This window comes from Saccostrea cucullata, unplaced genomic scaffold, assembly GCF_032062105.1.
Source record: "Saccostrea cucullata isolate Sc308-1 unplaced genomic scaffold, CSIRO_AGI_Scuc_v1 ctg3021, whole genome shotgun sequence".
Taxonomy (NCBI): Eukaryota; Metazoa; Mollusca; class Bivalvia; order Ostreida; family Ostreidae; genus Saccostrea; species Saccostrea cuccullata.
In genome coordinates, this window is record NW_026938148.1 from 54,516 (window position 1) to 69,193 (window position 14,678).

General features: G+C 33.6%; 1 protein-coding gene across 1 annotated transcript; it reads left to right on the plus strand.

The window, feature by feature from the left end:
- The first annotated feature begins 12,025 nt into the window (after window positions 1-12,025).
- On the plus strand, window positions 12,026-13,974 carry LOC134249494 (ficolin-2-like). The gene is made up of 5 exons (XM_062731841.1): window positions 12,026-12,035; window positions 12,175-12,293; window positions 12,876-12,972; window positions 13,256-13,420; window positions 13,689-13,974. Exons 1-5 carry the CDS (start codon window positions 12,026-12,028, stop codon window positions 13,919-13,921), a joined length of 624 nt encoding a protein of 207 aa, XP_062587825.1. The 3' UTR covers window positions 13,922-13,974.
- The last annotated feature ends 704 nt before the right edge of the window (window positions 13,975-14,678 follow it).

Here is a 14,678-nt window from a genome sequence, read left to right on the forward strand (position 1 = left end):
ATTTTTGAATGCTTTATCCCTACAATTTTGGAGTGTTGGGTCTTGTTTCTGAAGATTCGATAGTTTATTTCCATTCACCACGCTCAACGTTTTCAATGAAATTTCCGGTAAATCAAGGTTCACTTCACCAGCATCATCGTTAGTTACCACGACGTTTAAGTCTCTTGTTACGACGTCACATTTATTTATGCGATTTTTGGCACTTAATTCATTTTGTTCTTGTTCTTTTGCTTTGGCTCTCGTAACCACAGCTGCAACTTTGTTTCTCTCCAGAACATCTATTCCCAATAAACCATCTGCAACTAGATCAGGTACTAAACCTACCTGAACATGTCCCTTAAACATTGGTGTTTCCAGGTTAACCTCTGCTAACTTAGCTTCGAATGGCTGTCCAATAGCTGTAACCAAGGAAATAGTTTGTCCATGTAGAACACATTTGTGATCAACAAGATCCACCCGCAATAGCGTCATAGATGCTCCAGTGTCCTTGACCATTGACACTTCCACATCATCCACTTTCCCCGGAACATAATGTAAACCGCATAATGCTCCTTTGACGAAACAAGACGCTAGATTATCTTTCTTTGGGCATTTGTTTGCATAATGTCCAAGGTTCCCACAGCCAAAACATTTCACTTTTTCCAAACTTTTCTGTTTTCCGGAGTTCCCCTGTTCCTGGCTCTTCTTCTCACCTAACACTTGAGGATTTTGAAGTTTTCTGTCCTCGGCCGATTTTGTTGGTAGAATGTAATCCTCAGCAGCTTCAACTAACTCACTACTTCTCTTATTCCGTCTAATCCACTGGGCTTGTTGAGGAGATAACGCCTTTAAGAAATATTCTTCTCGGAACTTTCTCATCAATGAAACGACTCAAATACAGATCTATTCTCGACATTACTCCTCTGTAAGTTTCTCTTGGTCTACGTTTAATTTCCTCCAGGAACTGAAAGTAGTCTGCTGGGCGCTTGCCAAATCGATTCAAAAGAGCCTTTTACAGATCTTTGTATCCCGAAGTCACTTGCTGCGACACTTCTCGAGCTTCTCCGGTTAAAAGTGACCTGTGCTGTAAAGTCTTTGAGTTCTCAGTCCAACCTGCATGCTCAGCTACCGCATCAAATTCAGAGAGATAGCACAAAATGTCATCCTTTTCCTGATTAAATGGTTGGAGTTTAATTTTTGGCATTCCTGTCGAATGTGTTCCTGGTGTTGAATTGGCCTTCTCTAGCTGAACACGTAAGTCGAAAATTTCTTTTTCATGTTCCAATTCAAGTGTTTTAAACGTAATTCATGTTCCTGTTTTTGTTTAGAAAGTTGAAATTCCAATTCCAAGTCTTGTTTCCTAGGCATTTTAATTCCGCTTGTTAAATCCAAATATGTATAAAATTTCAAACGATATTTCACATTTAATTAGGATCCTACACCGTTGCCACCACTTAAAATGTTACACCAAAACTATCTGTTTATAAATAAAAACGCCCAAAGTTTTCAACACAGTTTATTTTGTATTCGCGTGTAACACTTTACACACAGGACCCGATTGAGTCACTAATTGAACACACAAATTCTACGCTAAATATTAAGAACTGCCCAAACTGTAGACTGTCAATCACTGCTAAATTAACCCGTTAATTGTGAACACTATGAATTCTGCATTTTCTCATGGCCAGCACTTCAGACATTCAATCCCCCTGAGACTCGGGTGATAAAAGTCAGCAATGCTGATACAAGAGCTAAATTTCCCAGCCAAATCTTAATGAGCGGTCAAGACCTTATCACATAAACAGATCACCGCAGTCTGTAGCTTAGAGCAATTACTACAAATCAACAAGATTAAGATATTATTAATCAAGCATGAATTATACAAACAATTTCACAGAAATTTCACTTTAACAAAAAGGATATCATTATCCACCGATACTATTGCAGAGATAAGGCCATTTCTGATAAACCTTCTATTATATGATATTTGTTGCAAAAAACAACTTACAAGGTAAGAAATATTAAGAGTCTGAAAAAACATGAAGCTTCTGTGACAGTAAGCTAAAGAGCACGGCAAGTGATCGCATATGATCCGCGCATGGGCATAATGATTGCAGATGCGTATTAAAATAGGAAAGGACTACTTTGAAACATTTTTGTCGCTGAAACCCCATATCATTTTTTTCACGGAAGTTATTTGATTAGTTTGCGAACTTTTTGATCACCCTCGAATTTACATTTTTTAAGAAAAATAATGAATTCAAATCAATAAATGATGAAAAGAATAAGTATATTTATTTTTCCTTTTGTTTCTTTTTTCTTCTTTTAATTTTTTTCTTGGTCTACTACAGTAAAACCCGATTATAGCGAAGCCCTGGGGACCTGTGAATTTAATTTGCTACATCCGTAATTTGTTTTATCCGTAGGGTAGGGTGGTGTAATTTCGACCATTCATAAATACCTTAACATATTTTGTTTATGGCGTATAATTGTGTATATAAATTTATATAATGCAGAAAGAAAACGTAATTTTAATATATTGTGTCCATATTATTTCCATGAGCGGTATTAAGATCGTTTTTGGAAAATTACATCAAAGAATAGGCTTGATCATTCGAAAAATTACAGACGAGTATATTTTTTGCCACTTCAGCGACTTATCGCCTCAGAAAAATCTTGCATGGAAAGACAATTAATGGATATCCCTGACGTGAGATACATCAAATATTATTTCAAAAATTTTATTTAAACCCTTTTAATTAATAGTTATTAGTTTTCGTGAATAAATTGCAAACCAGCTGAATAGAAACCGGTCGAAGTTATCCCTACATGAATACGGCGGGCGTCAGTGGGTAACTTCGACCAATGTAAAATGACGCAATTTACTAACTGTCACCAGACAGAATCCATGCCCATACGGAAAAAATATTATGGTAAGAATTATGTACATTAATACCTGTTAGAAACTAGTACTACAATAGTGAAAAATCATTTGATTTATTTACATGCGGTTTATATGCCTGTACATGTACATTTGTAGCATGCCCTAACCAATTGGCATATCGGAATTATAGACATTTGGTGCACTCGATGTCTTCCAATTAGGTACATTAAGAAAATTGTCAACTTCTTTGGTCAGTATTTTTACTCGATCTTTTATGCTGTACAGCAGTAAAATTTAAAGCAATATTTTTAAAACTATTTTAGAGCTGACGCTAATTACTTCCTTTGTATTGGCTCATCGGTCGAAAATACCCCGTATGCGGTCGAAATTATTCAACACACGAATCTTGTAAATCGAACGCATTTATTTCATATTATGACCAAAAATATAAACAAAATCGATGTAATCTGAAAGATAAAAGTATTTCGAACGTAAAAGAATCCAATGATAGTTGTAGCATAACATAATAGTGACATACTTTAACAAATTTTAAAAACAAAAAACACTCGGTCGAAATTACACCACCCTACCCTATAACGAATTCGTATTAACATTTATAACGAGTTCGCAATATGAATGTATTTCTACAAGTATTACGACCAAATATTACAAAACATACCGTTGATAACTAAGGTTTTATTATGAATTGATTCTTATATACAAATGCTTCAATTCTATAATTATATAAATGCTTTGAAAGTTCGTTATAAAAGATGAAAATTTAATTATATTTAACCTAATCGGGACTCAAAAGGGGTTGCTATATCCGTAAATTTGTTATATTAGTGTTCGTTTTAATCGTAAAATTTTACAAAGATTTATTGATTGATCGCATATTGTTTAACGTCCCTCTCGAGAATGTTTCACTCATATGGAGAGGCCACCACTTGCCGGCGGAAGGATACAAATTTTGTCATATGCTCGGCACTTAGGGCCTTTGAACGAGTTCGCAATATGAATGTATTTCTACAAGTATTACGACCAAATATTACAAAACATACCGTTGATAACTAAGGTTTTATTATGAATTGATTCTTATATACAAATGCTTCAATTCTATATATAAATGCTTTGAAAGTTCGTTATAAAAGATGAAAATTTAATTATATTTAACCTAATCGGGACTCAAAATGGGTTCGCTATATCCGTAAATTTGTTATATTAGTGTTCGTTATAATCGTAAAATTTTACAAAGATTTATTGATTGATCGCATATTGTTTAACGTCCCTCTCGAGAATGTTTCACTCATATGGAGAGGCCACCACTTGCCGGCGGAAGGATACAAATTTTGTCATATGCTCGGCACTTAGGGCCTTTGAGCAGTGAGGGATCTTAATCGTTCCAGCACCTACAACGACAATGGGCCTCGGTTTATACGGTTTCAAACGAAGGACAGGTCTCCATGTCCCACAGAAGGATTCGAACCCGTAACGTATAGATATACTCCTTACCTTGCCTCTCTAGAGCAGACGCTCTAACCACAGCGCCATGCAGGCGACAATTTTACAATTATGTGTTAGGAATTTAGCCGGGGACCCAGAAAAACTTTGCTTTATCAATGAATTCGCTAAATCCGTGTTCGAACTGAACGAGTTTTACTGTACTAAATTGAAATTTATTTTGAACTTATTCTGAACTTAACTGAACAAAATGAGTTTTTAAAATATTGTTTTATTTTGAGGCAAAATATTAGAACAAAGACTGTAACTATCCACAAATTATGTTATAATATTTTCACGATAGACTCGAAGCAAACTATTATAAATCACAATGCAACAGCAATTAAAATATATTTTTACAGGCAAAAATCTTGAATTTTTTAAAACAATTTTTCTTGTTATTTTATTTTGATGCTGTTTTTAGTTTGTGATATTTACCTTACATGTGAGGATCTTCTCCTTTTTGGAGGGTGGGGGTATCATCTTTTTAAAGACTTTTTTCTCTTTCTCATTAATGTTTGGTCATCTGAAGGGAAAGCCTAATCCTTTTTGTTTAAATAGTTAAAGGAAAAGATTTTAAATAATTTTTTTCATTAACGGCAAGTCAACCGGCTTGTACAGTGTATGGAAAACCCCTTTTTCAGGTAAACAATTACTTTTCTTAAAGGCCGAGGTTTTCAATCGTACGGTTTTCCTCAAGTAAGTTTAGTGTGGGGTGGAGCTTGATCAAATCGGCTTAGAAGCCCCCACGGAACTACGCTGGCTTGTGTATACTACATTGTACCTATATACACAGGATGTTACCTGAGACCCTGAGTGTATAACCAGTATACGTTTTCCTACAACTTTGTAAACCGAGACTTTTTTTTATGTTTAGCTCATGAATTTGAATGCGAAATAAAACATTTTTTGTTGCAGACAGACTCCTTCTCAATTTCTTTCTTTTAAAATAATTGATATTTTTAATAATTCGACATTTTTGATATGCAGTGTGTTTCTTAATGAAGTGTTAAAACGAAAATACATTTAGCACCAAAATCTGTCGTTGTAATCTGGCGACAAAAATGGAAGTACACGTCGAAAGTGAATCATAAAACAGTCTCTCGGTAAATAACAATGAAACTTAGAAACGATGTTTTGAGAATAAAATATTGAAGTAGAAAAATTATTGTCTAAATAAATATCTTTCTAAGGTAAACCCTACTTGATTTTTCCATAACGCATGGTCTGTAAAAATGGCCATGGCTTCGGACCGGGGTTGATTCCCCGACAGCTGTGAAACGGGAAAAGAATCATCTGCATCGTTTCTTTTTTCTTTCGGGATTCGTTATTAATTTCAAACATTGAATACAAAGCAAGATGTTATATTCCAAGTAATTTTCTTCTAAAACATATCATTATACCGTAACTTCGTCACCATGTCTTCAAGAAAAGCGAGACGTACATGTTTGTCTTATAAATATAAATTCGCTTGCCTCATGAACAATGTTACAATGTTGTCATACTAAAAAAAATATTTAATTCCATGATACTACTTCAAACGTAGGTCGGTTTATTTTATTAATTAATGTAGGAATAACTGTACTTTAACTCATGTTTTGACACGGAAATTAAAATTATCAATTGTATTCGTGATATGAAATCCTCCCCTTTAAAATTAAATTTATAATGTAGTTATATAATATAGCCATGGTTTTCTTATTATTTGTTTAATTATTTGATAGATTAATTAATTATTTTTGTGGCATATTCTTATGAATTGAAAAAAGAAAAGAACGATTTGATTGCTTCTTTATCACATTGGCATAAGCGGTAGGCATCAAAAGACTGAAAGTTATTTCGATGGTCGGTTGATCTCCAGACAAGGTACACAAGATATACACAACAGCAGCAAACTAAATGTCAATCAAATCAAAGTATCCAATTCCAGGCTTTATTTCAGATGATTGACAGAGGTTCTAAGACTACGTAAATTGGAAGAAGGTGTTTTTTTCCTCCCCCTTTACGTTTATACGGACTGTGATATCGATGTATAGTTAATACATATACACAGTAGGTTCAATATACCACATATCAATATGCGTAAGAAAATCTTATATAATAATTAAAAACTCATGTACTTGAGTACTAGACAGCATCCTCAAAAATAAATAATTTTCGCAAAAGTTAAAGATAAAATGTTAATGATGAAAATGTTTTGAGCCGGTGAGGACAGGATGGAGTTGGGGGTGTGAGAAGCTGGGATGGGAAATTAAATTTTAATCAAGGCATTTAATACCGATAAGCTATTAATATGACTGTAGTAGGTTTCTCTGAAAGTTCTTTTACTCAGTGGTAAAGAATATTCTGCAAATAAACGATAAATATTCTCATTATCTATGTCTCATGATCTTAGAGAGGTGGTCATGAAAAAAAAAAAAAACAGACATAGTACATTTGAAAAGGATTTTCGCCTATACTAATAGTAATATTTAAAGAACACGTCTTTATCGTTTAACTAAATTTTGTCATACAATCTTAGGTCACGCATGCGTAAAACCAACTCACAAAAAATTGGCATTCCAATGTTAATAGTGCCCTCAGCTCATATGGTAAAAATGAAAATTATCCAGCTGATATAGTACAGTGCATAGTAGCTTTTATTGTACTATAATGAACATTTTACATAAAATAAACAAATTATCAATATTACGGCAATGAAAACGCAATGGCAAACGTGCAAAACAAATTGTGAATCTGTCACTGTCCATGGCACAAGAATCGATAACAATTTTTTAGAATTCCGATCCCGATGCGCATATCAGACTTAACGTGACTACTACACTCCTCCCCGTTTAAAAAAATGTTCTTGGGGAACTTATTACATATGTTAACAACCATAAAATTTACAAACATAAGTTCTTTGGTGAATTTCCAGTCTGTACCATCTGATCAGCATGTCCATCAAAGGCTGAAACATGATTTCTCGGTGGGGAAATTCCGGGTACCAATAAATTACACTTCGCTGCCTGATCTCTGGGTATTTGGCTGTATTTTTTTCAATGAGATGACATCATTCACATCTCTGCTAAACTCACCCCAGTTTTGATGCACCCTTCTACAATAATTACATCCACCACATGGTAACTGTTCTAGTTGGACATCTTCTTGGTAATGTGGACAAACCTCTGTATCAGGAATCCGAGAGAGAGCGTTTGCTTTCTGATCTTTGTTTCCTTGTCGATGAAAAATGTTTATGCGGAATACTGGCTTAATTACCTTAACCATCTAGATAGTAGATATAAACGTATATCCACCGATGTCATAGCCAGCAAAACGTATTATTACCTAACCTACTATATAAATTATAATTAGGCATTTTGAACTGTTTCACGGTTCACTTTATGTTTTTGCGTGATCATGAAACAGTGAACTGTTGACCGGGCCACAGAATGAACTGTTGCCTGTTTAAAGCGTCATCGTGATATTCAAGCTTTTTGATGATCACGACATCACTATTTACCTGCTCTTTAATAAATCAAATTCAAATAAAACATACAAATATTCAATTTATAAAGTATTACTTAAAATTAAAAGCATTAATTTAATCTTTATATTATGTGTTCAGCCAATTAATAGACAAGTAATATGAATAAACAGTTGTGAAAACTGTTATTGCTTAAATTTGATTGTTTGTATGCTTTTATTCCAATTTAATTAATTTTATTAACTAATCAAGTAAGATTTGTTGTTTTATTAGAGATTTAATATTTTCATCTATTCTGAGTGTGTTTTCAGTTTTCCTTATCTTTTCAATCTGATCTATTGACCGGTCAATAGAATGCCCGTTCTATTAACCGGTCAATAGACTGCGCGTTGACCGGTGACGTATTTCGAGAAAAACGATCTGGGTTTCAAATTTAGTTGTTTTTAACACTGCACAGACATGGTAAACAATTATTTTATTCGATCTTTCTGCATTGGTTTTAAAAATTGTGTGATTTCAATGGTCGAATATTTTATTTAATGAGAGTTACTTTTAATTAATACACCTTGGGATGTGGAGACTGGTCCTTCGGGTGAGACCTGTCAACCGAGGTCCCGTGTAGCAGTAGGTGCTCTGCTGGCACAAAAAGGTCCATCTCCACCGGAAAGTGGTGGCATCTCCATAAGAGTGAAAATTTTTCGAGAGGAATGTAATCAATAGTCTATACAATCAATCTTTAATTAATATAACAGATGCACCATATCTAGGTAAAAATTAACAATATGGTACGGGAACCTCGTGTACAAAATATACAATTTTGAACACTTAATACAGAAAATAAAATTAGGTAATAAAACAATTATTTAATGCCTGAACAGTCAATAGACCAGAATTTTTTTCCCTCGGTGCAGGGAACAGCTCAGTGTGTTCTATTGCCCTCGGCTGCTGGCCTCGGGCAATAGAACACACTGAGCTGTTCCCTACACCTCGGGAAAAATATTCTGGTCTAATGAATGCTCAGGCCTTAAACAATTGTATAATATAGTAGGTTAGGTAATAAAACACTTATTTAATGACTACTCGGTGAAACAGTCAAACTGTTGTCCCTCGGTAGTGGGGAAGACCTGGGAAACTGTTTCTCTCGACCTTCAGCCTCGGGCAACAGTTTCCCAGGTCTCCCCCACTACCTCGGGACAACATTTCGACTGTTTACCTCGTAGTCATTAAATAAGTGTATAATGTTTTCACAAAGAGACAAGGTATCTCGGGGTTCATTAAAACCTCTGCTGCAGATCAAGGACTGGATCATTGTTGAGCCCAAAGAGCAAACCCCATTTAAGTAAATGGAATTATTTATTCAGAACATTGCCTTAGACCATTGTGCTTTTTATTTTGTACCATCATAGTTTAAAAAATATTTTAAAAAATACCGAATGTTAAATTTTCTTTTCCATTCCATCAATTACACATGATTAGAAATAAATGTCATTGTTCCTGAAAAAAGTTGTTTTTATTTAGATTTGAATTATAGAACAATGTATCATTTCACCAAAGAGAAAGTATTTGGTTAAGATGTACTTAAGAAATTTATCAATTGTATTTTAAACTGATGATGAAAAACAATTATCACTTAAAATAACGCAGTTGACTTTATCCTTGTACAAGTCTGATGAATTTTGTTAATAAAGTAAACTTAATGAATTTGAATTCCATCAGATGTTTACATTAAGGAGAGGGGGACACGGACATATAGAAGCTATTTTGTTCCAAAATACATATATACACATATTTATATCACGTATCTCCCATGCAATTTTTCAGATTTATCAAATTACTATACAAAATAAAAAGCACAATGTTCTAAGGCAATGTTCTGATTAAATAATTCCATTAGGGGGGTATATTGGAGTCACCATGTCCGTCTGTCTGTCTGTAGACGAGATTTTGTCCGGATCATTACTCAGAAACTATTGGAAGGATTTGTCCGAAAATTTGTACACTCATTATTCACCATATGAAGTTGTGCACCTGAAATTTTCATCTTGATTAGATTATTATTTTGAATTTTACAGGTGTGTTTTCTTTTCTATTTTGTGGTTTTGTCTGTACCGTTTCTCAGAAACTATTGCAAGGATTTGTACACTTTTTATTCACCATATGAAGGTGTGCACCTGGAATTTTCAATTTTTTGCATTGTACAGAATTTATTTTTTATTTTAGTTGACTTGTTCATGTTAGGCTCATATATAAGGATTGAGATATAGAATCTAGAAAATACCTTTTCAAAAATACTACAGCTTTAAACTACTTATAAAAACTTTAAAAAAGAAACATCATCAAGTGTTAAAAACAGTTTTTACATTGCACAGAAGATAATGAAATTTCATTTGGCTCTTGGGAATAATAACTGGACATGCATCCAGTTAGAGATAAACAAATGAGTTTGGTGTTGGAAGTTGTTAAGGCATATCTCTTATCAAGTTTTTGTGTTATCTATCTCCAGGGAATAAATCACAAGAATTAAGGATCTCTCTTTCTTATTCTCTTAATTGTAATTTATTGTCTGTCAAAGCATTTCATTACTGGATAATCAGCTCTTTATTTTCAAAATGCATTTCAAATTGATATATGAAAATTAATTTGAATTATGTATAATGGTTTTTTTTTTCAACAATCAGTTTGCAGAGTGACATAACACATAATTGCAAATTATTTTTTAATGCACTAATTCAAATTTCCTTTTCGCTTACCTAGGACCAAATAACGTATTAAATAAAATTTCGCTGTATGAAATAGTTCGTACAAATATAAAAGAAAAAAAAATATTTCAGCTCTTATTTTTTTTCAAATCACGAATGTAATCTTGTTAAAATACATCAAATAAAGTGAAATTTGACAAATTAAGTCATTCTCTCCATCAAACATATGTATTTGTTTATTTACATTACGTCACGCGGCGTAGGAATACATAGTGTTGATACGAAAACGATATCACATGAGCTATATCAACGGGATAAAGGGGAAAATATGTGATAAATATTAATATCAAAGCAAACTTTTACTTTTGCTATTTTCAAGGATTGGCAGATTATAATGGACTTCTTTCAATCCATTTATGAAGCTAAAGGAAACTTTTTAACCTGGATTTCCAATAACATACACCCGTCAAAAACTGAAGTATCTGGCAACATCAACCGTGTTGCCGATAACATGTTTTCAACTAACGAGACATTTTAAAAGATTGTTTACTAATCCTTAGTTTGGATTTTTCATCCCAGTTTGCTGATCTAAAGGTATCTGATAGTCTATATAATAAATAATAAATAGACCAGTTTGTTTGATAGAATAAACTAATTTTTAATTCTAAAGAGGTAAAAATGTGATGACATATTCCGAAATTTTATATCATATCATTTGAAAAAGTTGTAGATCTTTTGAAAGAGAGTGATTTGGTTTGTGCTTTCTGCTACTGAAAGTATAATCAATTATCTGTCATAGATCACAAATTTTGTTCGCTGAAATACAAATTTATCGTTGAAATATGAAATTTAAAATTACTTACATTTTCATAACATTGCTTTTCTTGCACCGAGTGTCCGGTAACAACCGAGTAACCGATAACGCGTTGATCAGTGTGTTTATTGGAATAATTGTGGAATAATCAACAATTTGTGCGCGTACGCTATTCAATAATTGTAAGCGAACTATTTCAAATAGCTCCAGCTTTTCGAAATGTTGAAATTGTTGAGGAATTTCTTGTTTCACATCGTTTTCGTCGATTTTATGTTAGGGGTTATCTTCTGTTTTGATTTTTAGCAAATTAATAGTATAGTGATTTGAAATTTTAAGAATTAACATGCGTGAAGTGACTGAAGTCGCTTGACAATGTTCATGTATCGATGTACAGGTATCTACAAGTAGTTGGTGACAAGAGTACTCCTTGTTTGAAACTAACAGAATGTCACGTGTGCATAATTTTAACTATTCCAAGACTAAATTTTTAAATTATGAGAACAAAATGCTTATTGAATAGAAAATAAGCAAGAACTTTTTATAAATATTAAACTTTGATTCTCCAAATTTCGCAGAAGCGATATAACTACCCTAGATCGACAATTTACGTGTAAACTATCATTTAGCCTTAATATTGCTGGTTTATTTTTCAATAGAAAATATTAAATATAAATTTTAGCATGATGGAAAAGAGTAGATTTTTATAACTTCAAAAAAGAGTTCCGAAGGATAGATAGCCAACGGAATTCCAGTAAAACATGTTAACACGTATAAATTTTAAATAATTATGGTGACTTTAAGATTTATTACTTACCTTTTTTCCAAAACATAGGTTGTTCAGACTGTGATTGCATAGCGTCGATATCAGGTGGTAGCGGATTCTACACAGTGACCATTAATAGCGGACCCATTGACGTTCAGTGCATCATGAAGAATGGCTATGCTTACACAGTATGTTAATAAATTGTTTCATATATATCCTTCCTCTTTTTCATTCATGTTTCTTTTACTTATCAGAACATAAATGTGAAATAATGGTGCCATGTTTTCTACACTCAAGATTGATTTTTTCCCCTGATTATTACGTCAACATGATAGATTTTGCTAACGTTACGTCAAACATGACTGCGTCAACATGCAACCAGTGACATATTTCTTAGATGTCGCTGATGAATCTTTTTTGATGCCTAACAGGCTAAAGGAAAAACCCATACTGTACACCACATAATTGAAGAAGAATTAGGAAAATCCTAATAAAATATTTATATTATAGTATTGATTCCGCCAGAAAAATAAACTTCAAACATTTTTTTGACAATATCAAAGATTTTTTAAGATTGTAAAAAAATCTCTTTTTACAAATAAATGCTGACAGAATGTTTACACCGAGGAAGATGTTAAATGAGTTAAAGTATTAAATAATTTGTCTTCTAAAATTATAATGAACCAGAAGTATCTGAAGAAGGAAGGGGGTCAGTGAAATATTGATTCCCATGCTGCACTTAATTCAACATTAAATGTTGTCCTTTCCAGGTGATCATGGACAGAAATGACGGTAGTGTGGACTTCTACAGAACCTATGCTGAATTTGAGACTGGATTTGGTAGTCCGTTCACAGAAAGCTGGATAGGTGAGAGAGAGAGAGAGAGAGAGAGAGAGAGAGAGAGAGAGAGAGAGAGAGAGAGAGAGAGAGAGAGAGAGAGAGAGAGAGAGTATATCAAAACAATAGATTCATATAATTGTAAAACTGACATTGATACATGTAACATGTAACCCGTCTAATAACCCTACATTTATCTGATTATGTTTGTTGGGATTAAATCCAGCCTGTACATGTTGCGAAATTCTAATGTTGACAGGGTCATGAAGAAGCCAGTTTATAACATTGAATGTTAAATCGTCTTTAATTGTAGGACACCTATACATCCATCTGTTGACAGCCGGGGGAAACACAGTGCTGAGGTTCGAATTCGAGGATTACTCTTCAAACACTCGGTTCGCCGAGTACAGTAGCTTCAATGTCGGATCGACCTCAACTAATTATCTTATGACAGTTTCCGGGTATACTGGAGATGCAGGTAAATGTATTAAATTGAAAATGTATTAAAATGAAACAAATTCTGGTTAAAAACCCACAAGACAATTGTGAGCTTAGAGCAAATTATAACTTCATCGTATATGTTCATCAATACCAGTTTACAAAAATATTTATTCCTCGACATTCTATGCTTTTCATATAGAACCGTAATTCTTTTGTATTGGTTTTACATTTATATATCAATTTCCAAATTATTGACTGTTTATTTATAATTTTCATTAAGTTATTAATGGATTTCTTTTTATTAGGCGACAGTATGGCTTATCACAATAATGCCCCCTTTTCTGCAAAAGATGTCGACCATGATACGAATTCAGGAAATTGCGCTGTGGACTTTAAAACAGCATGGTGGAATCTGAGTTGTCTGCGAACCAAATTGACAGCGACGTACGCCTCATCCGGAAGTAATGTTATGGGCTGGTATGGTTGGGATGTGTACAAACCTTTGAAGGTCGTGAAAATGCTTCTTCGCAAACCTTAAACACCCTTTCCTAAAAAGGAAAACTGTTTTCTCTTTCTTTAAAGCCCTTACATGTACATGTTTTTGTTTGCTGATTATGAATAAAAAAATAAATGTTTTTTTTTTAAATAACGTTTGTGGATTTTTTATGACAATGTTAGCTTAAGTCTTGACAAAGGTATTTTTCTACTTTTACTAATATTTTTATGAGAAAAAAATGTCGATTGATTGATTGATTGTGTACTGTTTTACATCCCGCTCCAGAATATTTCACTGATATGGAGACGTCACCATTGCCGGTGAAGGGCTGCAAATTTAGGCCTATGCTCGGCACTCAGGGCCTTTGTGCAGGGATTGATCTTTATCGTGCCACACCTGCTGTGACACGGGGCCTCGGTTTACACGGTCTCATCCGAAGGACCGCCCCATTTAGTCGCCTTTTACGACAAGCAAGGGGGTACTGAGGACCTATTCTAACCCGGATCCCCACGGGGCAAAAAAAAATGTCGATATCATGGGCGACATCTTTTGCAGAAAAGGGTGCATTATTGTGAAAAGCCATACTGCCGCCTAATAAAGAGAAATGTTTTTTTTCTTCCAAAAAAGAAAAATCTTTCTACATAAAGCTGGGTGTCACTACTACTGTTTTTTTTTTTCAATTGCTGTTAAACGACCTGTTTTGAATTAATTTATGGCTACATTTGTGATTACTCGCATTCTCTAAGAAGTATATTTTTAGAACAATTTCAATCTTGATACGTCATCGAAAATATACAAA

Bases quoted from the DNA above. Each gene is read 5' to 3' on its own strand.
- LOC134249494 (XM_062731841.1), top strand. The intron at 12,294-12,875 runs GTATGTTAATAA...TGTCCTTTCCAG, and splicing joins AGAATGGCTATGCTTACACA to GTGATCATGGACAGAAATGA. The intron at 13,421-13,688 runs GTAAATGTATTA...TCTTTTTATTAG, and splicing joins CGGGTATACTGGAGATGCAG to GCGACAGTATGGCTTATCAC.